The sequence below is a fragment of the Dendrobates tinctorius genome, unplaced genomic scaffold (genome assembly GCF_039654945.1).
Source record: "Dendrobates tinctorius isolate UK_male_01 unplaced genomic scaffold, ASM3965494v1 ptg000231l, whole genome shotgun sequence".
Lineage (NCBI taxonomy): Eukaryota > Metazoa > Chordata > Amphibia > Anura > Dendrobatidae > Dendrobates > Dendrobates tinctorius.
The window spans coordinates 4,603,616-4,620,737 of record NW_027361898.1 but is presented as its reverse complement, the minus strand read 5'-3'; the positions used below and the strand labels follow the sequence as shown (position 1 = coordinate 4,620,737).

The window sequence follows — 17,122 nt, the reverse complement described above, 5'->3', positions numbered from 1 at the left end:
TTTAGCTGGTCAAATTGGCATTTATTCCAAGGGGAATGGTGGCCTCAACGACATCTGTACTTGCCCAAACTTAAAGGGACACATGAAATTGGATCTTTGCATTAAGGGTATGTGCACACGTTGCGGATTCATTTGCGGATTTTTCCATGCAGAATCTGCAGGTGAAAATGCCTGCGTTTTACCTGCGGATTTAGCCTGCATTTTACACCTGCGGATTCCTAGAAAGGAATAGGTGTAAAAACGCTGCGGAATCCGCACAAAGAATAGACATGTGGAATTTTCCACAGCATGTGCGCAGCGGGTTTTGTTTTCCATAGGATAACATGGTACTGTACACCGCATGGAAAACTGCGGATCCTCAGGGCCCAATCCGCTGTGGATCTGCAGATGAATCCGCAACATGTGCACATACTTTGTCTCCTTTTTAGAGAATCAAATCTTCCATTATTGTAGACTCTTAGGCTAAGACCAAATCTATTCTGTTCTGACAGGGATGTGTGTGTCTCTTGCTGCATCTCTGAGCAGACATCTGGTATTTAACCTAAAGGAAAAAAGATGGCAGCCATATGCCCAGCGGTAACAGAAGAGATCCATGCAATATGTATTGTGTAGATTAGTGCTGGTGTTATGGAGCTGGGGGTTCCATACTAGTCCAGGGTAACTGCTGGGCCATTAGTTGACAATGTGGGGAAAAAAACAAACATGGGCTTAAAAATTGAAAATTAACTTTTCTTTTTTTTTTCCCTGTAACTACTACTCCCAGCGTGTCAGTATAGCTAAATACCAGCAGGGCAGACTGGGAGTTGTAGTTTTAAAACAGCTGGAGAGACCTTTCACCAACAGTGGAAAAGTAGTAAACTTCTGATTCAGGGATTTTTTTTTTTTTTAATTAAAAAATTGCACACAAGGTACAAAAATATATATTTTCAGTAAAAATCAGAAATTGAAACCACACGTGCAAGAATAACAAAGCTGTCCGTAGATGTCGTAAAGTAACATAAATACTGAAATTGCCACTAAGTTGGCTCCTCAGGGGCCGGCACTCGGCTTTCCTACAGCTTTGATGGGTGAAACTTCCTAGGAGCTAATTACTTAAAAAAATTACAGGAAACCTAGGTGACTGCCCTTGCAGGAGATGTAAAAGAACAAAAGCAGCCATTGGCTTTTTTACCCCGTGGAGATCAGCTGGTGTAGTTGGTGAAGCCGCATCTGGTTATACTCTTTCCCCCTAGACCATTTCGAGGTGAATGTAGCATTAAAGTCCATCCATGTAATGCTGAGTTGTTAGTCTGGAGTGAGGGACCCACCTGTTTAACACCACCATGCTCCAATAAGAAATATGGATAGGGATTGTATATTTAAGACCGTCCCTTTAACGGTTGTCACCCAGCTTTCCCAGAGACATGTGACTGAATATACATAAAATATACAGCGTTAATGATTGGCTATGGCCAGCTGCTTTATAATACAATATGGAATATCACACGTCTATATATGAGCCATGCAGATTATATCAATATAGTGATAATAGACCAGAAATTATTTCCTGGCCAAAAGGGGCTCTGATCAAAAAGGATCTATATGGTTTGAGTTTGCATTCAGCAGTGTAAAGAATGGAGGTCATGCTGGCCCTACTTAAACGTATGCATTTTTCATCAAAGACTAACCTAGATTAGGGCCTCGTTCACATGTCAGAATTTTTGCATTAGTGTTTTATAAGCCAAAAACAAGTGGAAGTTACAGATCACAAGTATTATTGACAGATTGACATCTGTGTTTCAGAGACACTCCTGGTTTTGGCATACATGCTGATGAAATACTGATGTGAACAAAGCCTTACTAGATTTCCCAGTACATGGTTCTACATGACTCTCCTCCATTCTTTACACTGCAGCTACTTACGTAGAATAATCATGATTAGAGAAGGGACTATTGGACATTAAATGTATCTATAGCCGAAAGATGCTCAAGTTTTTATTACCGTACATGGAGAGGGGGCAATGGAGGTTACGGACGATTAAGTGGTATACAGGCGTCCTGCTGGCCTCCATGCTGGTTTTAGGGCCCCACAATTGTGTTTCTTTTTAGTTGACATCTGGAAAGATGAATCTGCCAGACTGATATTAGTTTGAGCCCCTGAGTTATGTGTGAGGCCGCCCCCTCCTGCCTGACCATCACTATACTGTCTGCTCCCATGTCTGGCGCCAAGTCTGTCACTGCTTCCAAGTTGCTGGCGCTGCAGTTTCTCTATCCTGGACACGGCTTCTCGTATATTGTCGAGAACAATGGGGATGAGGCTCACAACTCCACCATAAAAGTTCCTGGCTTCATCACAGCTGAGGTGATTAACAACATCATGAGGATACCTGGGGACAGAAAAAAAAAAAAGCTACAACCTATGTACAAGAATATAACTACTATAATACTGCCCCCTATGCACAAGAATATAACTACTATAATACTGCCCCCTATGTACAAGAATATAACTACTATAACACTGCCCTCTATGTACAAGAATATACAGTAACTACTATAATACTGCCCCTACGTACAAGAATATAACTACTATAATACTGTCCATTATGTACAATTATATAACTACTATAATACTGATACTGTGTACAAGAATATAACTACTATAATACTGCCCTCTATGCAAAAGAATATAACTACTAGAATACTGCCCCTATATACAAGAATATAACTACCATAATACTGCCCCCTATGTACAAGAATATATGGTAACTACTATAATACTGCCCTCTATGTACAAGAAAATAACTACTATAAAACTGCTCCCCTATGTACAAGAATATCACTACTATAATACTGCCTCCTATGTACAAGAATATAACTACTATAATACTGCCCCTATGTACAAGAATATAGCTACTATAATACTGCCCCTATGTACAAGAATATAACTACTATAATACAGCTCCTATGTATAAGAATATAACTACTATAATACTGCCCCTATGTACAAGACTATAGCTACTATAATACTGCCCCTATGTACAAGACTAGCAAAACAGAAGCCGCGGAGACACCATCACATGTTTCTCAACGCAAGCAATGACCAGCCAGGTCTTTCCCCGGGAAGGAACAACCACGGGAAGGGCAGTCTCCAATGAAGGAAACCACCTATGCCAAAACATGGTATCCATCCACAGACATGGACAAGACTATAGCTACTATAATACTGTCCCCTATGTACAAAAATATAACTACTATTATACTGCCCCCTATGTACAAGACTATAGCTACTATAATACTGCTTCTATGTACAAGAATATAACTACTATAATACTGCTATGTACAAGAATATAACTACTATAATGCTGCCCCCTATGTACAAGACTATAGCTACTATAATACCGCCCCCTATGTACAAGAATATAACTACTATAATGCTGCCTCCTATGTATAAGAATATAACTACTATAATACTGCCCCTATGTACAAGAATATAACTACTATAATACTGCTATGTACAAGAATATAACTACTATAATGCTGCCCCCTATGTACAAGACTATAGCCACTATAATACTGCCTCCTATGTACAAGAATATAACTACTATAATGCTGCCTCCTATGTATAAGAATATAACTACTATAATACTGCCCCTATGTACAAGAATATAACTACTATAATACTGCTCCTATGTACAAAAATATAACTACTATTATACTGCCCCCTATGTACAAGACTATAGCTACTATAATACTGCTTCTATGTACAAGAATATAACTACTATAATACTACCCCTATGTACAAGAATATAACTACTATTATACTGCCCCCTATGTACAAGACTATAGCTACTATAATACTGCTTCTATGTACAAGAATATAACTACTATAATACTGCCCCTATGTACAAGAATATAACTACAATAATAATACTGCCCTCTATGCACAAGAATATAACTACTATAATACTGCCCCTATGTACAAGAATATAACTACTATAATACTGCTCCTATGTACAAGAATATAACTACTATAATACTGCCCCTATGTACAAAAATATAACTACTATAATATTGCCCCTATGTACAAAAATATAACTACTATTATACTGCCCCCTATGTACAAGACTATAGCTACTATAATACTGTCTCCTATGTACAAGCATATAACTACTATAATACTGCCTCCTATGTACAAGAATATAACTACTATAATACTGTCCCTATGTACAAGAATATAACTACTATAATACTGCCCCTATATACAAGAATATAACTGCTATAATACTGCCCCTATGTACAAGAATATACGGTAACTACTATAATACTGCCCTCTATGTACAAGAAAATAACTACTATAAAACTGCTCCCCTATGTACAAGAATATCACTACTATAATACTGCCTCCTATGTATAAAAATCTACTATAATACTGCTCCTATGTACAAGAATATAACTACTATAATACTGCCCCCTATGGACAAGAATATAGCTACTATAATACTGCCCCTATGTACAAGAATATAACTACTATAATACTACCAGCTATGTACAAGAATATAACTACTATAATACGGCTCCTATGTCTAAGAATATAACTACTATAATACTGCCCCTATGTACAAAACTATAGCTACTATAATACTGCCTTCTATGTACAAGAATATAACTACTATAATACTGCCCCTATGTACAAGACTATAGCTACTATAATACTGCTCCTATGTACAAGAATATAACTACTATAATACTGCCCCTATGTACAAGATTATAGCTACTATAATACTGTCCCCTATGTAAAAAAATATAACTACTATTATACTGCCCCCTATGTACAAGACTATAGCTACTATAATACTGCTTCTATGTACAATATAACTACTATAATACTGCTATGTACAAGAATATAACTACTATAATGCTGCCCCCTATGTACAAGACTATAGCTACTATAATACCGCCCCCTATGTACAAGACTATAGCCACTATAATACTGCCTCCTATGTACAAGAATATAACTACTATAATGCTGCCTCCTATGTATAAGAATATAACTACTATAATACTGCCCCTATGTACAAGAATATAACTACTATAATACTGCTCCTATGTACAAGAATATAACTACTATAATACTGCCAGCTATGTACAAGAATATAACTACTATAATACTGCTCCTATGTCTAAGAATATAACTACTAGAATACTGCCCCTATGTACAAGACTATAGCTACTATAATACTGCCTTCTATGTACAAGAATATAACTACTATAATACTGTCCCTATGTACAAGACTGTAGCTACTATAATACTGCTCCTATGTACAAGAATATAACTACTATAATACTGCCCCTATGTACAAGACTATAGCTACTATAATACTGTTCCCTATGTACAAAAATATAACTACTATTATACTGCCCCCTATGTACAAGACTATAGCTACTATAATACTGCTTCTATGTACAAGAATATAACTACTATAATACTGCTATGTACAAGAATATAACTACTATAATACTGCCCCTATGTACAAAAATATAACTACTATAATACTGCCCCTATGTACAAAGATATAACTACTATTATACTGCCCCTATGTACAAGACTATAGCTACTATAATACTGTCTCCTATGTACAAGCATATAACTACTATAATACTGCCTCCTATGTACAAGAATATAACTACTATAATACTGCCCTCTATGTACAAGAATATAACTACTATAATACGGTCTCCTATGTACAAGAATATAACTACTATAATACTGTCTCCTATGTACAAGAATATAACTACTATAATACTGCCTCCTATGTACAAGAATATAACTACGATAATACTGCCCTCTATGTACAAGAATATAACTACTATAATACTGCCCCTATGTACAAGAATATAACTACGATAATACTGTCTCCTATGTAGAAGAATATAACTACTATAATACTGCCCCTATGTACAAGAATATAACTACTATAATGCTGCCTCCTATGTACAAGAATATAACTACTATAATACTGCCCCTATATACAAGAATATAACTACTATAATACAGCCCCTATGTACAAGAATATAACTACTATAATACTGCTCCTATGTACAAGAATATAACTACTATAATACTGCCAGCTATGTACAAGAATATAACTACTATAATACTGCTCCTATGTACAAGACTGTAGCTACTATAATACTGCTTCTATGTACAAGAATATAACTACTATAATACTGCCCCTATGTACAAGACTATAGCTACTATAATACTGTTCCCTATGTACAAAAATATAACTACTATTATACTGCCCCCTATGTACAAGACTATAGCTACTATAATACTGCTTCTATGTACAAGAATATAACTACTATAATACTGCTATGTACAAGAATATAACTACTATAATACTGCCCCTATGTACAAAAATATAACTACTATAATACTGCCCCTATGTACAAAAATATAACTACTATTATACTGCCCCCTATGTACAAGACTATAGCTACTATAATACTGTCTCCTATGTACAAGCATATAACTACTATAATACTGCCTCCTATGTACAAGAATATAACTACTATAATACTGTCCCTATGTACAAGAATATAACTACTATAATACTGCCCCTATATACAAGAATATAACTGCTATAATACTGCCCCTATGTACAAGAATATACGGTAACTACTATAATACTGCCCTCTATGTACAAGAAAATAACTACTATAAAACTGCTCCCCTATGTACAAGAATATCACTACTATAATACTGCCTCCTATGTATAAAAATCTAACTACTATAATACTGCTCCTATGTACAAGAATATAACTACTATAATACTGCCCCCTATGTACAAGAATATAGCTACTATAATACTGCCCCTATGTACAAGAATATAACTACTATAATACTACCAGCTATGTACAAGAATATAACTACTATAATACGGCTCCTATGTATAAGAATATAACTACTATAATACTGCCCCTATGTACAAAACTATAGCTACTATAATACTGCCTTCTATGTACAAGAATATAACTACTATAATACTGCCCCTATGTACAAGACTATAGCTACTATAATACTGCTCCTATGTACAAGAATATAACTACTATAATACTGCCCCTATGTACAAGATTATAGCTACTATAATACTGTCCCCTATGTAAAAAAATATAACTACTATTATACTGCCCCCTATGTACAAGACTATAGCTACTATAATACTGCTTCTATGTACAATATAACTACTATAATACTGCTATGTACAAGAATATAACTACTATAATGCTGCCCCCTATGTACAAGACTATAGCTACTATAATACCGCCCCCTATGTACAAGACTATAGCCACTATAATACTGCCTCCTATGTACAAGAATATAACTACTATAATGCTGCCTCCTATGTATAAGAATATAACTACTATAATACTGCCAGCTATGTACAAGAATATAACTACTATAATACTGCTCCTATGTATAAGAATATAACTACTAGAATACTGCCCCTATGTACAAGACTATAGCTACTATAATACTGCCTTCTATGTACAAGAATATAACTACTATAATACTGTCCCTATGTACAAGACTGTAGCTACTATAATACTGCTCCTATGTACAAGAATATAACTACTATAATACTGCCCCTATGTACAAGACTATAGCTACTATAATACTGTTCCCTATGTACAAAAATATAACTACTATTATACTGCCCCCTATGTACAAGACTATAGCTACTATAATACTGCTTCTATGTACAAGAATATAACTACTATAATACTGCTATGTACAAGAATATAACTACTATAATACTGCCCCTATGTACAAAAATATAACTACTATAATACTGCCCCTATGTACAAAAATATAACTACTATTATACTGCCCCCTATGTACAAGACTATAGCTACTATAATACTGTCTCCTATGTACAAGCATATAACTACTATAATACTGCCTCCTATGTACAAGAATATAACTACTATAATACTGCCCTCTATGTACACGAATATAACTACTATAATACGGTCTCCTATGTACAAGAATATAACTACTATAATACTGTCTCCTATGTACAAGAATATAACTACTATAATACTGTCTCCTATGTACAAGAATATAACTACTATAATACTGCCTCCTATGTACAAGAATATAACTACGATAATACTGCCCTCTATGTACAAGAATATAACTACTATAATACTGCCCCTATGTACAAGAATATAACTACTATTATACTGCCCCCTATGTACAAGACTATAGCTACTATAATACTGTCTCCTATGTACAAGCATATAACTACTATAATACTGCCTCCTATGTACAAGAATATAACTACTATAATACTGCCCTCTATGTACAAGAATATAACTACTATAATACGGTCTCCTATGTACAAGAATATAACTACTATAATACTGTCTCCTATGTACAAGAATATAACTACTATAATACTGCCTCCTATGTACAAGAATATAACTACGATAATACTGCCCTCTATGTACAAGAATATAACTACTATAATACTGCCCCTATGTACAAGAATATAACTACGATAATACTGTCTCCTATGTAGAAGAATATAACTACTATAATACTGCCCCTATGTACAAGAATATAACTACTATAATACTGCCCCTATGTACAAGAATATAACTACTATAATGCTGCCTCCTATGTACAAGAATATAACTACTATAATACTGCCCCTATATACAAGAATATAACTACTATAATACAGCCCCTATATACAAGAATATAACTACTATAATACTGCCCCCTATGTACAAGATTATAACTACTATAATACTGCCTCCTATGTACAAGAATATAACTACTATAATACTGCTTCTATGTACAAGAATATAACTACTATAATACTGCCCCCTATGTACAAGACTATAGCTACTATAATACCGCCCCCTATGTACAAGATTATAGTCACTATAATACCGCCCCCTATGTACAAGAACATAACTACTATAATACTGCCTCCTATGTAGAAGAATATAGCCACTATAATGCTGCATGTGTGCTCATGAACAAAGTTTGGGAAAGACCAGAATCTGTCAGTACTTGACTGTTATTTATGCTGCTATTTATGATAAACTTACTTGGCTCTAAGGTTTGACAGTTCATTGGTTGGACTGAGCAGAGTCATGGCTTCCTCAATGTTGCCCCCTGCTGATCTAGTCTCAGACTGCATGGCTTCCAGCTTAATGCAAAAATCAGCCAAATTGCTGCAGACATCAAGAAACAGGGAGAGAATTCTCTTGTCTGTGCTGTTGTGACAATGGTTGTCTAAGTAGGACCGCACCTATAACAGAAATACCCAGAGAGCAAGATGATTGGTTTCTCAATTTCACACTTCTTTGTATATACGTGCAGTACCTCTCCAAGCCACATGGAGTGCTGTTCAGGAAGGAATAAACCCATAAGTTCTGAGGTACATGCAACGCCCTGATGCACCAGCTGGTGTTAGGAACTGAAACTGCATGCTATACTACCGCAGTAAAGTGTTACTTATTCCGTTACCTGCGCCAGAGTGCGCACAGGCTTGATCCTGTCATGCGCGTTTTCACGACTGCGCTCCAGAGCGGTAATGAAGGTCACTTGCTGCTGTCTCAGGAGTTTCCACTGTTGCTCGAGGGTCTTGAGGGTCTGCTTGGTCTCATTCATTGTAAAGTCCATTTCTAGGACCCTGGAAGTGAGAAGTCAGTGTATAGTCTATGTACGTGCTGCTCCATCTACGGAAACGCCACGAAAAGGAAGTTCTACTGCTGGCCCCCAGGGCCGACATGCGGAGCGGCACTAGTTTCTGATTGGATCCCTGTACATTGCTCCGCCACGTGTAATATTTCTGCGCATTATATGGTGACACGTGAAGTTCCTGCGACTTTTTGCCCAAAGTTCTGCAACCTTCTAACACCTCTGCTTGCTGTCAGTGAAGTAAATCTGTCTCAGTCACAGTTCTCGCAGCTAAGGATCCACTAGGAATCTATCCAGTCTGGATCACTATAGATCAGACTGTACGGTGGCGGTGGTCCTAATAGGTTCCCTTCTCTGCACTTCACCTCTCATCCTTTTCAACATCTCTGCTTGCTGTCAATTAATGAAAATAGCAGCCGGATCAAGTCCAGCTCTTCGAACTGCTGCAAGAATGTTCCGTTTTATAGACGGCAAGCTGAGATCCTGCAAAAAGTAAGAACTTAGCCCAACAGAAAAGTTGTAGACCTTTTGATTCTGCAGTGACGTACCCCCTCTGAGCTGAGACCACCCTCCTGACATGACCTCTCCTGATGGTGGTTGTAGCTGTGTTTTGCTCTCACCTGCTGTAGGTAGTCGTGGCCTCGGCTGTGTCTCCTCCTGGGCCCCTGGTCTGTGTGTGAGGCGTTGGTGATTCTGGTTCTATGTGTGCGGAATCCTGTGTGATTGTTTGGCTCGTTGCTCAGAGACGTTTGTGACATCAGCAGTAACTCTGCCACCGTGTATACAGAGCGCTAACTAAGGGGCCGACTCGTTCATAAGGGGGAGGGCGACGATCAAAAGTGGAGAATCCGAGTGGGTCCAGGTCTCCACGCTGCCACCTCTCTCCATTATAGACCATTGTGAATATGGACGGAGCCTGGCAGCTCTCCATAGCTCCCGCAGACATCAGCGGAGAATGACCCCCGCATACCGTCACCGCTCAGAGGGCCATGGGGAACCTGCTGTCCCTCCAATCTCAGGATCAGAGGTTCCCAGATCACACTATCTGTAGGGAATCCTAGCAATAGTCTGTATTGTGCCTGCCTGGCACTATGGTAATACAGCTATGGCAAAAATTGAGACCACTTCCAAATTTTCAGTTTGTCTGATTTTTCTCTTTATAGGTATATTTTTGTGTAAAATGTAAATTGCTCCTTTATTCTATAAACTACTGACAACATGTCTTTGAATTTCCAAGCAATAAATTTTGTATTTATTTTCAGAAAATGAGAAATGGTCAAAATAACAAAAAAATGCAGTGCTTGCAGACCTCATATGATGCTAAGAAAACAAGTTCATAATCATATAGAAACAACAATACTAATGTTTTACTTCAGGAAGAGGTCAGAAATCAATATCTTGTGGAATAACCATGATTTTTAATCACAGCTGTCATGCGTCTTGGCATGCTTTCCACCAGTCTTTCACACTGCTTTTGGGTGACCTTATGCCACCCCTGGTGCAAAAATGTAAGCAGTTCTTTGTTTGATGGCTTGTGACTATCCATCTTCCTCTTGATTACATTCCAGAGGTTTTCAATGGGGTTCAGGTCTGGAGATTGGGCTGGCCATGACAGGGATTTGATGTGGTGGTCCTTCATCCACACATTGATTGACCTAGCTGGGTGGTATGGTGCATTGTCCTGCTGGAAAAACCAGTCCTCAGAGTTGGGGAACATTGCCTGAGCAGAAGGAATCAACTGTTTTTCCAGGATAACCTTGTATGTGGCTTGATTTATACGTCCTTCGCAAAGATTAACCTGCCCAATTCCAGCCTTGCTGAAGCATCCCCAGATTATCACAGATTCTCCACCAAATTTCACAGTGGGTGCAAGATATTGTGGCTTGTACACCTCTGCAGGTCTCCGTGTAATTATTAGATGACCAGATGTTGGGCAAAGCTGACAAAGGACTGGAGTAAGGTAATCTTCTCTGATCAGTCTAATTATGGTCCAATCCTTATGGTCTTTGGCAAACTTCAGCCTGGCTCTCCTTTGCTTCTCATTGATAAAAAGCTTTTTTCTAGCTTTACAAGACTTGAGCCCTGCCTCTAGGAGCCTGTTACGAACTGTTCTTGCCATACACTTCACCCCAGCTGCCATTTGCCATTCCTTTTGTAGGTCACTTGATGTCATCCTGCGGTTGCGGAGTGACATTCGAATAAGTTGACGGTCATCCCGGTCAGTGCAGAGTCGTTTTCGCCCTCTGCTGGTCTGTAGCTTTGCTGTCCCCAATATCTGCTGCTTGACCTTGTTGTGATGGACTGCTGTCTTAGAAATTTTAACCCCTTCCCGACCTGTGACACAGCGTATGCGTCATGAAAGTCGGTGCCAATCCGACCTATGACGCATACCCTGTGTCATGAATTCAAAGCCCCCCTGCGGGTCGGGTGACCGGGGTCAATGAAAGGTCACCTGACCCGCAGATACAGGGGCTTTGTAATTCACTACAGGGGGTGTGGCTTCGCCCCACGTGGCTACGATCGCTCTGATTGGCTGTTAAAAGTGAAACAGCCAATCAGAGCGATAGTAATATTTCATCAATGAAAATTGAAGAAATATTACAATCCAGCCATGGCCGATGCTGCAGTAGCATCGGACATGGCTGGAGACACAGATTTGACCCCCCCCACCAGCGATCGCCCCCCCTGCCACTGAATGACAGCGGCGATCTGCCGCCGCTGTCATCATCTGCCCCCCCCTCCCATTCCCTTCGCTCCCCGCCAGCTTCCGATCCCCCCCCTCACCCACTCTCACCACCCCCGGCACCTTCTAAGTCCCCCCGTCGCTCCCGGTGTCCGGCGGGTCCGGTTCATGGGCGCCGCCATCTTGGAAAATGGCGGGCGCATGCGCAGTGCGCCCGCCCGAATCTGCCGGCTGCAGATTCCATTATTTCATTTTGATCACTCTCACAGTGAGCAAAATGAAATAAAAAGTAAATGAACCCCCCGATTATCACCCCCATAGGTAGGCAGTACTAATAAAATAAAGAAAATATTTTTATTTTTATTTTTCCATCAGGGTTAGGGTTAGGGTTGGAAAGAGGGTTAGGGTTGGAAAGAGGGTTAGGGTTAGGGTTGGAAAGAGGGTTAGGGTTGAAAAGAGGGTTAGGGTTGGAAAGAGGGTTAGGGTTGGAATTAGGGTTAGGGTTGGAAAGAGGTTTAGGGTTGAAAAGAGGGTTAGGGTTGGAGTTAGGGTTAGAATTAGGGTTAGGCTTGTGGTTAGTGTTATGGTTAGTGTTGGGGTTAGGGGTGTGTTGGGGTTAGGTTTATGGTTAGGGTTGGGATTAGGGTTAGGGATGTGTTGGGGTTAGGGCTGTGGTTAGGGGTGTGTTGGGGTTAGGGTTGGAGTTAGAATTGAGGGGTTTCCACTGTTTAGGCACATCAGGGGATCTCCAAACGCGACATGGCGCAACCTTTGATTCCAGCCAATTTTGCGTTCAAAAAGTCAAACGGTGCTCACTCCCTTCCAAGCCCCGACGTGTGCCCAAACAGTGGTTTACCCCCACATATGGGGTATCAGCGTACTCAGGAAAAATTGCACAACAACTTTTGGGGTCTAATTTCTCCTGTTACCCTTGGGAAAATAAAAAAAATGGGGGGCTAAAAAATTATTTTTGTGGAAAAAAAATGTTTTTTTCATTTTCATGTCTCTGCATTATAAACTTCTGTGAAGCACTTGGGGGTTGAAAGTGCTCACCATACATCTACATAAGTTCCTTGGAAGGTCTAGTTTCCAAAATGGGGTAACTTGTGGGGGGTTTCCACTGTTTAGGCACATCAGGGGCTCTGCAAACGTAATGACGACTGCAGACTATTCCATCAAAGTCTGCACTTCAAAACGTCACTACTTCCATTCCGAGCCCTGACGTGTGCCCAAACAATGGTTCCCCCACACATATGAGGTATCAGCGTACTCAGGACAAACTGGACAACAACTTTTGGGGTCCAATTTATCCTGTTACCCTTGTGAAAAAAAAATTGCGGGCTAAAAATCATTTTTTTTGAGGGAAAAATTTTTTTTATTTTCACGGCTCTGTGTTATAAACTTCTGTGAAGCACTTGGGGGTTCAAGGTGCTCACCACACATCTAGATAAGTTCCCTGGGGGGTATAGTTTCCAAAATGGGGTCATTTGTGGGGGGTTTCTACTGTTTAGGCACACAGGGGCTCAGCAAATGTAACATGACGCCCGCAGATCATTCCATCCAGTCAGCATTTCAAAATGTCACTACTTCCCTGCTGAGGCCCAACGTGTGCCCAAACAGTGGTTTCCCCCCACATGTGGGGTACCAGCGTACTCAGGACAAACTGGACAACAACTTTTGGGGTCCAATTTCTCCTGTTACCCTTGTGAAAATAAAAAATTGCGAGCTAAAAATTCATTTTTTGAGGAAAAAAAAGATTTTTTATTTTCATGGCTCTGCGTTACAATCTTCTGTGAAGCACTTCGGGGTTCAAGGTGCTCACCACACATCTAGGCAAGTTCCTTATGGGGTCTAGTTTCCAAAATGGGTCACTTGTGGGGGTTTCCACAGTTTAGGAACATCAAGGGCTCTGCAAATGTAACATGATGCCCGCAGACCATTCCATCAAAGTCAGCATACCAAAACGTTACTACTTCCCTTCCGAGCCCTGACGTGTGCCCATACAGTGGTCATCCCCCACATATGGGGTATCAGCGTACTCAGGACAAACTAGACAACAACTTTTGGGGTCCAATTTCTCCTGTTACCCTTGTGAAAAAAAAAATTGCGGGCTAAAAATCATTTTTTTTTAGGGAAAAAAATGATTTTTTATTTTCACGGCTCTGCGTTATAAACTTCTGTGAAGCACTTGGAGGTTCAAGGTGCTCACCATACATCTAGATAAGTTCCTTGGGGGGTCTAGTTTCCAAAATGGGGTCACTTGTTGGGGGGTTTCTACTGTTTAGGCACACAGGGGCTCAGCAAATGTAACATGACGCCCGCAGACCATTCCATCAAAGTCAGCATTTCAAAATGTCACTACTTCCCTTCCGAGCCCCGACGTGTGCCCAAACAGTGGTCCCCCCCCACATATGGGGTACCAGCGTGCTCAGGACAAACTGGAAAACAACTTTTGGGGTCCAATTTATCCTGTTACCCTTGTGAAAATAAAAAATTGCAGACTAAAAAATTTTTTTTTTGGAAAAAAAAAAGATTTTTTATTTTCACTGCTCTGCATTATAAACTTCTGTGAATCACCTGGGGGTTCAAAGTGCTCACTATGCATCTAGATAAGTTCCTTAGGGGGTCTAGTTTCCAAAATGGGGTCATTTGTGGGGGAGCTCCAAAGTTTAGGCACACAGGGGATCTCCAAACACGACATGGTGTCCGATAACGATTGGAGCTAATTTTCCATTCAAAAAGTCAAATGGTGCTCCTTGCCTTCCGGGCCCTGCCGTGCGCCCAAACAGTGGTTTATGACCACATATGAGGTATTGGTGTACTCAGGAGAAATTGCCCAACAAATTTTAGGATCCATTTTATCCTGTTGCCCACGTGAAAATGAAAAAACTGAGGCTAAAAGATAATTTTTGTGAAAAAAAAGTACTTTTTTTTTTTTTACGGATCAATTTGAGAAGCACCTGGGGGTTCAAAGTGATCACTATGCATCTAGATAAGTTCCTTGGGGGGTCTAGTTTCCAAAATGGGGTCACTTGTGGGGGAGCTCCAGTGTTTAGGCACACAGCAACTCTCCAAACGCGACATGGCAAGCGCTAAATATTCCAGCATATTTTCCATTCAAAAAGTCAAATGGCGCTCCTTCCCTTCTGAGCCCTGCTGTACGCCCAAACAGTGGTTTATGACCACATATGAGGTATCGGTGTACTCAGGTGTGCCCAACAAATTTTAGTATCCATTTTATCCTGTTGCCCATGTTAAAATGAAAAAATTGATGCTGAAAGGAAATTTCTGTTGGAAAAATTAAAATGTCCATTTTTTCCTTCCACATTGCCTTAGCTGCTGTGAAACACCTGAAGGGTTAATAATCTTCTTGAATGTGGCTTTGAGTAGCTTGAGGGGTGCAGTTTTTAGAATGGTGTCACTTTTGGGTATTTTCTGCCATATAGACCCCTCAAAGTGACTTCAAATGTGAGGTGGTCCCTAAAAAAATGGTTTTGTAAATTTTGTTGTAAAAATGAGAAATCACTGGTCAACTTTTAACCCTTATAACTTCCTAACAAAAAAATATTTTGCTTCCAAAATTGTGCTGATGTAAAGTAGACATGTGGGAAATGTTATTTAGTAACTATTTTGTGTCACATAACTCTCTAGTTTAACAGAATAAAAATTCAAAATTTGAAAATTGCGAAATTTTCAAAACTTTCACCAAATTTCTGATTTTTTCACAAATAAACGCAAAAATTATCGACCTAAATTTATCACTAACATGAAGCCCAATATGTCACGAAAAAACAATCTCAGAATCGCTAGGATGCGTTGAAGCGTTCCAGAGTTATTACCTCATAAAGGGACACTGGTCAGAATTGCAAAAAATGGCCTGGTCATTAAGGTCAAAATAGGCTGGGTCATGAAGGGGTTAAGGATGGAGGCAACATGACGCTCAGTGTCTCCCTCTGATAGTAAAGCCAGAAGTTAGCCCTTCTTTTCCTCACTGAATACTTTTCTTTTCAACTCCTTTGGCATGGTTAAGTCATTGTTTCATTCCTATTTCTTTCGGGATATTACTAGCACTTGTTTTGCCATCCAGCTTGTCCTATTGCAAGAGGATTGTGAACACCACAGCAGGGTTTTTTATACTTTGCTTCGTTAAATGATTTGGTTCAGGTGATCACCTAATCAGAAGCACATTAAGTAGAATGAGGTGTCCTCTGGTTGGAATTCAACTGACCCTGGAATGGAATGGCTGTCAGACATGTAGAGAAGCTGATTTTTTAAAATTGTGCAGTGGTCTCTTAAATTTTGCCAGAGCTGTATATGGGCACTATGGTAATACACGGGCTCTATGTTATTATATGGGCACTATGGTATTACACATGCACTATGGTATTATATATGGGCACTATGGTAATACACGGGCTCTATGTTATTATATGGGCACTATGGTAATACACGGGCTCTATGTTATTATATGGGCACTATGGTATTACACATGCACTATGGTATTATATATGGGCACGATGGTAATATATGGGCACTGTGGTAATATATGGGCACTTGTAAAGGAGTGTTGGGGCACCAAGTAGAAAGCTTTTACCCAGTGTATGGACACCTTGAACCATGTTGCAGGCTCAAAATGAAAAGAGCACTCGTCGCTTCTTGGAAGATACTTCAGACCTTTTAATTTTCATTTGATTTAGGACAATGACAAAAAGTGCAACAGTGCTAGCATCATGGCGGCAGCT

At 39.4% G+C, this 17,122-nt stretch overlaps 1 protein-coding gene across 2 annotated transcripts in view; it reads right to left on the bottom strand.

Annotated features, from left to right (window-relative positions):
* Positions 1-904: 904 nt before the first annotated feature.
* The window catches only part of SPACA9 (sperm acrosome associated 9), a 30,477-nt gene continuing 14,259 nt past the window's right edge, over positions 905-17,122 (bottom strand). The window contains exons 1-4 of one of the 2 annotated variants that reach the window (XM_073555990.1): positions 10,318-10,787; positions 9,524-9,689; positions 9,103-9,305; positions 905-2,366 (exon numbers count right to left, since the gene is read on the bottom strand). In XM_073555990.1, the coding sequence (XP_073412091.1) occupies positions 2,018-2,366; positions 9,103-9,305; positions 9,524-9,679 (708 nt within the window). In that variant the 5' untranslated portion in view covers positions 9,680-9,689; positions 10,318-10,787 and the 3' untranslated portion in view covers positions 905-2,017. Of the gene's footprint in view, positions 2,367-9,102; positions 9,306-9,523; positions 9,690-10,317; positions 10,788-17,122 lie in introns of those variants that run through there. The other variant, XM_073555991.1, reaches the window with a different exon arrangement.